Source organism: Lolium rigidum, chromosome 6 (genome assembly GCF_022539505.1).
Source record: "Lolium rigidum isolate FL_2022 chromosome 6, APGP_CSIRO_Lrig_0.1, whole genome shotgun sequence".
NCBI lineage: Eukaryota > Viridiplantae > Streptophyta > Magnoliopsida > Poales > Poaceae > Lolium > Lolium rigidum.
In genome coordinates this window covers 42186390-42197194 of record NC_061513.1, presented here as the reverse complement: position 1 = coordinate 42197194, position 10805 = coordinate 42186390, and the positions used below count along the sequence as shown (strand labels likewise).

The 10805-nt window shown below is 41.5% G+C and overlaps 1 protein-coding gene across 1 annotated transcript; it reads right to left on the bottom strand.

Annotated features, from left to right (window-relative positions):
• Window positions 1–202: 202 nt before the first annotated feature.
• Window positions 203–9896, bottom strand: LOC124660494 (phosphoenolpyruvate carboxylase, housekeeping isozyme-like). The gene is given in 11 exon segments (XM_047198310.1): window positions 203–600; window positions 692–1078; window positions 1357–2355; window positions 2532–2686; window positions 3121–3211; window positions 3295–3398; window positions 3481–3703; window positions 3832–3916; window positions 4103–4206; window positions 4208–4495; window positions 9711–9896. Coding segments are annotated over 11 exon segments (2892 nt in total). The 5' UTR covers window positions 9879–9896; the 3' UTR covers window positions 203–312.
• Window positions 9897–10805: the final 909 nt, after the last annotated feature.

Sequence of the window (10805 nt, the reverse complement as noted above, 5' to 3'; positions counted from 1 at the left end):
AGCACGGTCAGAGCACTCACGACGTCAAACTCACCATGAACAGATGCTGATTGCTAGTGAACGCATGCAAAGAAGTTAAGTTCAACATAGTTTTTTTTTTTTTTTTTTTTTTTTTTTGCGAATGAAAGTTCAGACTTCAGACACCCCAAACGCATGCAATGTCGATCTGGGTTAACTACTAGTTCAGACTTCAGACAATATAAACGACGACGATGCACCGAGAGCGTCATCTCATAACACCACCGCCACTAGTACTACAAACACGCCATGCGCATCAGCTCGCACAGCATAAACAGCATTCGGGTCTGCGCTTCAGCCGGTGTTCTGCATCCCGGCGGCGATGCCCTTCATGGTCAGGATGAGGGTGTCCTCGAGGCCACCTGGGGCGAACTCGCTTGTGGTGCTGACCTTCGCCAACTCCCCGGGCTCCATGATCTCCTTGGACAGATGAGGTCCGGGGTTCGACTGGAAGCTAGGGTCCCTGATGCGCTTCAGAGTGTAGGCCTGGCAGACGTTCAGCGCCGTGATGTATGATTCACGGATGTGCAGCCTCTGCCTCAGGTGCGGGTCGCCCTCCAGGAGGTCTTTGTGGCCAGCAACCTGAGTTTTACAGTCACATTTCGGTGAGGCACAAGATATAGTGAGAATTCAGTGATCAGGACCAGATTTAGTAAAAGTGTTAGAGAATCACCTGTAGAAGAAGCTGCTTTGTCTCTTCATAGTTTGCCCTAAGACGCGCCCCAAACGACCACAGATCATCAGAAACCAGCAGCTTGTCGTACAGAGCTGCTATACCTGGATCACCCTTGGCAAACACCATCTCAACCAGGTCTATGGTAACCCTGAAAAACGGCCACTCGTTGTACATCTGCTGAAGGGTTTGAAGATTACGAATGTCCTTTTGCAGGACATGCTTGAAGGCCGCGCCAAAACCAAGCCACACTGGCAGGTGGAATCTAGTCTGTGTCCAAGCAAATATCCAAGGAATTGCACGCAATGTTTCGATTCCTCCACTTGGCTTACGTTTTGATGGCCTGCTTCCAATATTCATCCTACCATACTCGAGCTCTGGTGTTGCCTGTTGGACACAGAAAGTGCAAAACACTTTATGCAGACCACTAGAATAACAACTAGCCTAGCAATTTTGAAGGACTGTCACCACACTTAGTTTTCCTATTTTTGTAGCTAATGATGGTAACACTATAAATAAGTTCATTGAAATGGTTTACAGCTTAACTTTTATTAGTAGCTAGCTGAGTTCCTAATTTGCAAGTGAAACTTTGTGCGCTAAGCAAAAATAAATTTATAAAAAAGGCACCTAAAATGGAATACAAATAAGAGTAAATGGAGACTTACAAGGCGGAAATACTCAACAAATCTTGGTTCTTGGAAAACAATGGAACGGTATTCCTCTGTGGCAACAACAGCCATTTCATCCATCAAAGCGCGCCACTCTGGTTTAGGTGGGATTGGTGGATGCATACCATGTTCAAGAGTAGCAGCTGTAAAACGTTGAAGCGTTCTAAAACACAAATGCTCCTCTCCGAAGGACTGCTCAATGACTTCACCTTGAACAGTTACCCGAAGTGATCCGTGGACAGTATCTGGAGGTTGTGACAGTATAGCAAGATGGGTAGGGCCGCCACCTCTTCCAACAGTACCCCCTCGTCCATGAAACATAGTCAACTTAACCCCAAACGTCTTCGCAACCTTAATAAGCTCCTCTTGAGCTTTGTACAGTTGCCAACCAGCAGAGAAACGGCCAGCATCCTTCCCAGAATCTGAATACCCAATCATCACTTCTTGCTTTCCGTTGATTCTATTTCTGTACCACTCAACTGAGAAAAGCCGAGCTAGAGCTGCTGGTGCACCTTCCAGATCTGCTAGTTTTTCAAACAATGGCACAACTCTCAGTGGCTTCTTCACATGGCATTCACGCTGCAGAAGCTCAACTGCTAGAACATCTGAAGGAGCTGTTGCCATGGATATCACATAAGCACCAAAGCTATCAGAGGGAAGTTCAGCTAGCACATGAAACGTATCTAAAACCTCAGCAATTTCATTCGTCTTGGGAAGATCAGGACCAAATAACGGCCTCTTTCCATTGAGTTCAGACAGTAGCCATTCTTGGCGTTTTTCCTCTGGCCATTCACGATATGATCCAACTCCAAGGTAATCAGTTATGGCATCCATAACATCAGTGTGTCTTTCAGATTCTTGCCTGATATCTAGTCTAACAAGGGATAGTCCAAATGTTGACACTTGACGTAAGAAATCAAGAAGACTGCCATCTGCAATAGCGTGATCACCACATGCACAGAGGGATCTGTAACAGAGCTCAAGAGGCTCCAAGAACTGAAAAGGAAGAAAAATACCAACTCATATTAGATAAAGGAAACAGCTATTGTACTACATATCTTGGAGAAGTTTGACCTCCAGTATATTTACGGTGTTGAAAGTATAAGCTAGTAACAAAATGCATGTATTTAAGCATGGCATATTTAAATAACTCGCACTTCAGTTTTAGATACCTGCTCAACATCAGTGAAGATTGCTTCGTCGGGAATTTCAGAAAACCCACTGGTTAATAAATGGCGTGATCGCTCACGTGTATTGTACAATTTATCTCTGACATCACTCAGTATCACACGATAGGGTTCATTTGGAGGAACTTGCTTCCAGAACTCTGCATTCAAGACAAGCATGTTAGTACGCACTTGGTTTCACCTAATTAAGAAAACTATTACCTCCGTCTCATAATATAATGGGACGGAGTACACAATAAAACTAATACAAAAATTGTTGGGACCAATATTTATGCAGTAGGCTCTAAATTAGTTCCATCTTAACTCTCATATTAATCAAGTATATGGATCACATTTCTATTGTCCTCTACTCGTATCCAGGTTCTGACAAACATTGTGCAAAAATATCCTACTTATAAGAGAATTCACATTGATAACTAATGGTAACATGCATAAGAATGTGTTAAAGTTTGTGGCTATTAACTAGTTTGATCAAACACTTGATAATCAACGATAATCAAGACTGCTTATAACAGAACATGCAAAGGGTTATATTCAGTTTTCTCATTGTAGAATATCAAATAAGTATAAGTACCTATATAGTATTTTGTCGTGTCTTTCTTCGAGGAACGGTGTAACTTGTCAGCTTTTACACGTAGTTCATCACTGCAACGCCACATAGATAACTGCAGGTAACAAAAAAAAAGTATCCTCTGAGACCACAACACAGTAATACAACACTGCATTAAGAAGTATTTTTAGGTTTTACCTCAAACATTAGATCCTCTATCTGTGCATAGTACAAATTGGCAGCCATCATTCTAGCTAACAGGCATACATCCCTTGTAACCTCCGGTGTGACTCTTGGATTCCCTGCCATCCACATCAATGTTAGAACAATATTTGCAAGATAAAAGCAATATCTTGCAAACAGGATATAAGAGCTGTCATATACCATCTCGATCTCCACCCATCCAAGAAGAGAACTGAATAAGAGGGGCATTATAAGGCACTCGCTCATTTATGCCAATGTTCTTAAGAGCAGTATCTACCCTCCGCAAGAACTTGGGTACACCCTTCCATATTGTCTCATGAAAGTAACTCATTCCAGCACGCATTTCGTCCTGTGGAGTAGGAGGTGCTCGTCGGATTTCATCAGTTCTAAAGGCAGCTTGAATCTGCAGATAAGAAATGATGTACGAAATCAGAATCATGATCACGTAATGTTTAATGGAAATCAAAGTCTTAACTGATTAGTGAAAGTCACCAAGGTTGCAACATGCCTACACAAGTTCACAGAAATTACCTCTCTCTGAAGCGCCTCATCCAGTTCCTGCTTCTCATCTGGAGTTATATCTTTTGCATAAAGCTTGGTTAAACAGTCCCTTATCCTGCAAATAGAAGTGAAAAACTTATATAGCCATCAATACATGCATATTAGTATCATACATTTCTTTGGCACCGTGCACACATATTATATCGAAAACCATGCAAGGGTGCAGTGACACAACGAGCAACAATTTTACTTCACAAATATCGTCTTAGTATCACCAGGGATTTAGAAATATAGAAACTACCTGCCATGTTTTTGGAGCAATGACCTCCTAACTGACTGAGTTGGATGTGCTGTCAATACCAGGTCAACAGTTTGATTCTTGAGTGCATCGAATACTTCCAGCGGAAGACTTCTTCAGCTCACCAACGAGCCTTTTGAAGGTCTCCTCAATATCTGATTCCGTCGTCGCAGAATTTTCGTCTGCAAAATCACCCTTCTTCAGTTTTATTCTCCTGCGGTACGCAATCTGGACTTCCTCAGCCAAGTTTGCCAGGATAAGCATGTGCGATAATGACTTGGCTATCACAATAGAGTCTCCAGGATCCAAGCGGGTTAGCAGATTGCCAATCTCATCTAGCTGCTTAGGGTCAAGCTTATTTTCATACTCAGCAGCTAACTCATAGCATTCTTGGACCTGCATCCACCAATATAAGTGCAAACTCATTTAGGATTTTTTAGTAAGTGAAAGAAACTTCATTGCATTCCAAAAGTTTGCACGGTGCCGACAGTAAACTAAATTGGAAAACGTTTTGGTAAGTTATATGCTTTGTCATAAATTAAGTAAAATAGCAATAAGAAAATAATGACGCCGTGCTAGCAGGTATGGACTTCAATACTATACAACGTTCAAAAGGAAAGAAAGAACAAAGTGCAGACACCTCTAGACCCAGACTGAACTGAACTACAGATAGCAATAAAAGTGATCGACAAACATCGAGCCATCCACAAGAAAGTGATTGACAAACATCTGATGAAGTCATCCATCAAACTTTCACCCTGATATCACATTAAGCTAAAAGATGTCCAAAATACTCGACAAGGAAAGGAAACCACAGGCTTATAGTACAGTTTAACAGAGCAGTTGTCTCTGTTGGTACAGCAATGTAGTTGAACATCATACATCAACATAGTGCAAGCTGGAGTTTGAAATATCATCCATTGTTAAAAAGATGCAACACATCATATCCACGAATTAATACTCCATTGTCCTGAAAAGGATGTCTCTGATTTGTCTGAATTCGATGAATTTAGGCACTATTTAGTGTCTAGATACATCCGAATTTATACAAATCTAAGACATCCTTCTTGGGACAGAGGGAGTACATCACATCCACGTATTTTCGGACATGGACATAGTCTCCAATAAATAGGATTTAACCATTACTTTCTCTAGTTACACATTAATAAATTTAACTTAAATATAATGATTTTATATGAAACTAGTGATCATATAGATATTTGCCAGATCCACATATTTCTATGTATAGCGGTCAAAGATTTAAAACATTGACTTGGCATGTTCTAAAAATACATATAAAGAGGTGTTGCATAAAACTAAGGTACATATTTCTACAACATATCATACCCCTAACTTTTGAGCATCATGTTAATGTCTACAAAAAAAGGCTAAAAAACCCGTAACTCTGTAGAGAATATGGTAATGGACTGTTGGATAAAAATATTGTAGATCCCCAGTGTTATAGGACTTTGCGCTATGTTCTGTTAACTACAGCATTACCAACTTTAGGGCACGAACATGTTAAGAACAGGATCCGTCAAGTGTTAGAAAGATGGAACACATCATACCCGCAAGTTAACACTAATCAGTGACAAAAGATTGGTACTACCTCTGTGCTATTATGTTTATCGTTTTGGACATGTACATAGTCTCCGATAAATACCTTTTTTTCGATAAGGGGACATCCCCAGCCTCTGCATCAATCGATGCATGCGGCTCTTTATTACTTTAGTAATAGTACGAAACATCCAATAAATACCTTTGACCACTACTTTCTCTAATTACACATCAATAAGCTTAATTCAAAATATAATTATTTTTTTATGAAACTAGTGATGGTTTCGACACTTGGCAGATCCAAATATTTTTCTGTATATTAGCGGTCAAAGATTTAAAACGCTGACTTGGCATGTTCTAAAAAGACATATTAAGAGCTGTTGCGTAAAACAAACGGACATGCTTCTATAATATGTTACAGCACGAGAAGTGCGCTGTGGCATACCCCTAATTTTGGAACATCATGGTAATATACTTGCAAAAAGGGTGAAACACAATAACTCTGCAAAGAGAATATATACTAGACCAGGAATATGGTACTGGATGGCTAAATTGTAGATCCCCACACTTGTCAGTATGTTTTGTTAACTGCAACAGTACCAACTCTAGGGTACAAACATGTTCAGAACAGGATCAGTGGAACCCACACATCCCTAATTAGTAGTCAAAGATTTTACAACATTGACTTAGCGTGTTCTGAAAAGAAATATAAAGAGCTGTTGCGTAAACCAAAGGGACATGCTTCTACAATATGTTACGGCACGATCCATACGTCGTGGCATACCGCTAATTTTGGAACATCCTGGTAATGTACTAAAAAAGGCTAAAACACAATAACTCTGACCAGGAATATGGTATTGGATAGCTAAATTGTAGATCCCCAGACTTGGCAATATGTTTTGTTAGCTGCAACAGTACCAACTTTAGGGTGCAAACATGTTAAGAACAGGATCTGCGGAACCGACACAGGCCTAATTAGTAGTCAAAGATTTTACAACGTTAACTTGGCGTGTTCTGAAAAGAAATACGGATATCTGTCGCGTAAAACAAAGGGACATTTTTCTACAATACGTTATGGCACGAGCCATAAGTCGTGGCGTACCTCTAATTTTTGGAACATCCTGGTAATGTACTAAAAAATGCTAAAACACAATAACTCTGCAAAGAGAATATATGCTAGACCAGGAATATGGTAGTGGATAGCTAAATTGTAAATCCCCATACTTGGCAGTATGTTTTGTTAGCTGCAACAGTACCAACTTTAGGGCGCAAACATGTTAGGAACAGGATCTACGGAACCGACACAGGCCTAATTAGTAGTCAAAGATTTTACAACGTTAACTTGGCGTGTTCTGAAAAGAAATACGAAGATCTGTCGCGTAAAACAAAGAGACATTCTTCTACAATACGTACGGCACGAGCCATAAGTCGTGGCGTACCCCTAATTTTGGAACATCCTAGTAATGTACTAAAAAAGGTTAAAACACAATAACTCTGCAAAGAGAATATATGCTAGACCAGGAATATGGTACTGGATAGCTAAATTGTAGATCCCCAGACTTGGCAGTATGTTTTGTTAGCTGCAACAGTACCAACTTTAGGGCGCAAACATGTTAGGAACAGGATCTACAGAACCGACACAGGCCTAATTAGTAGTCAAAGATTTTACAACGTTAACTTGGCGTGTTCTGAAAAGAAATACGAAGATCTGTCGCGTAAAACAAAGAGACATTCTTCTACAATACGTTACGGCACGAGCCATACATCGTGGTGTACCGCTAATTTTGGAACATCCTGGTAACGTACTAAAAAAAGGCTAAAACACAATAAATCTGTAAAGAGAATATATACTAGACCAGGAATATGGTACTGGATAGCTAAATTGTAGATAGCCACACTTGGCAGTATGTTTTGTTAGCTGCAACGGCACCAACTTTAGGGCGCAAACATGTTAAGAACAGGATCAGCGAAACCGACACAGCCCTAATTAGCAGTCAAAGATTTTACAACGTTGACTTGGCGGGTTCTGAAAAGACATTAAGAGGTGTTGCGTAAAACATCGGGACATGTTTCTACAATACGTTAAGTCACAAGCCATACGTCTTTGGCGCACATACCCCAAATTTTGAAAATCATGGTTCTGAACTAAAAAAAGGCTAAAATTTATGTTGCCGTGCATTTACTGTTTGAACTGATAATTGTATGTCTTCTTCTTCAGAGTCAAAATAAACCATACAAATCCTGGATCATGGCAATTACATATTACTTCTATTGCAAGATATGAACTAGAAATTAACAAGACAAGCAAGTTGCGAGGGGAAGCAATATATGTAAGAGAAGCTCATGCAACCAAGCACATTAGAAAAATTAAAGAAACCAAGCTTTTGCAAATCATCGTGTTGTTCAGATTACTTGGGCAGGCCTGCGTTACACAAACTTTTAATACTTGACATATACAAACCCCTAATGTGCACCCAGAATAGGTAAGATAATGTAGAACCTCCATTCCTCCAATATTTAGTTCTAGCAGTTCAACAAATAAAACAATTCCACTATAGAAGTTCAAGTGAATAGTTCACTTAATAAAATAATTCCACTATAGTATCATGTAATAACTCAGAAATATTCTTAATGCGAGATGAAGTTTTTTAATGAATCGTCGTTAATAAACATTATTTACTGCACATAGCAAAATATACTGAGCAGTATAAAGAAGATAGGAAATAAACATCTGATACTTGATTAGCTGCAACAGTACCAATTTTAGGGCGCAAACATGTTAAGAAAAGGATCGGTGGAACCGACACAGCCCTAATTAGTAGTCAAAGATTTTACAACATTGACTTGGCGTGTTCTGAAAATAAATATAAAGATCTGTTGCGTAAGACAAAGGGACATGCTTCTACAATATGTTACGGCACGAGCCATATGTCGTGGCATACCACTAATTTTGGAACATCCTGGTAACGTACTAAAAAAGGCTAAAACACAATAAATCTGTAAAGAGAATATATGCTAGACTAGGAATATGGTACTGGATAGCTAAATTGTAGATCCCCAGACTTGGCAGTATGTTCTGTTAGCTGCAACAGCAACAACTTTAGGGCGCAAACATGTCAAGAACAGGATCAGCGAAACCGACACAGCTCTAATTAGCCGTCAAAGATTTACAATGTTGACTTGGCGTGTTCTGAAAAGACATATAAAGAGGTGCCGCGTAAAACAACGGGACATGTTTCTACAATACGTTACGTCACAAGCCGTACGTCTTGGCGCGCATACCCCAAATTTCGAAAATCATGGTCGTGTACTAAAAATGGTAAAACACAATTACCCTGTAGAGAGAATACTAGTCCAGGAATATGGTACAGGGTAGCTAAACTGTAGATCCCCAGTGGCAAAGGACTTGGTACTATGTTTTGTCAACTGCAACATTACCAACTTTAGGGCACAAACAATTTAAGAACAGGATCAGCGAAACCGACACAGCCCTAATTAGTGGTCAAAGATTTACAGCGTTGACTTGGCGTGTTCTGAAAAGACATATAAAGAGGTGTTGCGTAAAAAAATCGGGACATGTTTCTACAATACGTTACGTCACAAGCCATACGTCTTGGCGCGCATACCCCAAATTTTTGAATATCATGGTCATGTACTAAAAAAAGGCTAAGACACAATAATAGCTCTGTAGAGAGAATACTAGTCCAGGAATATGGTACAGGATATAATTAAATTGTAGATCCCCAGTGTTAAAGGACTTGCACTATGTTTTGTTAACTGCAACATTACCAAATTTAGGGCACAGACTTGCTAAGAACAGGATCAGTGGAACACCGAGAGACACAAACTTACTAAGAACAGGATCAGTGGAACACGGAGAGACGGAATTACCATCTTTAGCTTGATTAATTGCGCACAACGTGCAATGCAGTACTAGATATGAACATAAAAGGGCCATGGTATTTAATTACCACCTAAATCAATCAACAGGTAACTGAAAAAAAGACGCAAAAAATAAGTTAACATGGATGAATCGAGAAGAGCATTTATTTACCCTCTCCCTGATGCCCTCCCCCTGGAGGTCCTGGAGGATGTCGAGGAAGCGGTCGAGGAGGAGCGCGTCGTACTCCACCAGCTTGTCGTCGTCGGAGAGCTTCTTGGGCGCCAGCATCCGCAGCTGCGCGTCGATGGACGTCGCCTTGTCCACCGCATTGCGCGCCATCTCCTCCAACCCCTTGCCAAGAAAGAAACCCTCGTTCTCCCCCTTCTCGCCCTCCCTCCCTGCAACAGCGGCGACAGATCAAAACCGGCAAACCCCAGCGGGGGACGACCCGATCTCGCCGCGGCTAAGACGATCGACGAAATCCTAACGCGAGCGGCGAGACCTAATCACGGAGATTCCAAGAAAGGACGGGTCTTTATCCCCAAATATATGTAACAACCAAGTTCCGATCAGAAAAATTATCCGGCCTATCCGCTCCACAATCCAGCAAGGACACTACTGCTGGAAGGAAATCCGGAGAGGAACCAAATTAAACCGCATTCTAAAAGAGATAGAGATAGAGAGGGGAAAGGAAAGGGAAGGCACCTCCTCTCGTGAGGAAGAACTGTACTTTTCTGATCAACCTGACGGAAAGAAAGAGCTTTGCTTAATTCTTGAGACGGCGGTGGGGGGTTCTTGAGTGTCTCGTGTGTGGGTGTGGGGGCTGGCTACCTATTTATAGGGGCGCCACTTGTCGCTTGTGCAAGCTGGACTTATTGGACTAGAGGCCTCCAGCCCAGCAACAGTGAGTCACGCTGATAATCTCAAGCCCTGCTACCACCAGTACAGTCGTGTCGTGTCGTGTCCAAAGAAAAAAAGAAAACTTTACTAGGCGATTTGCACAAAAATAACCCAAAAGGGAAAGAAAAGCACAGACTTGTGGCTCCCCTCCTGCCGGCGCCACTGTCCCAGCCGACGTGGCCCCCTCGCCGCTGAGCTGGTGCGCCCATCCGACGTGGCAGCATGTGTGGCGCCCCTCCCAACGGCGCCACACATGCACTTGGAATCCCCCAAAACATACCGTGAGACAAATCCTCTGGGACTTAGCCGTTTTGCGAGGCTCGATGTGTGGCGCCGATGCCACGGGCGCCACACTAGCCTGTGTGG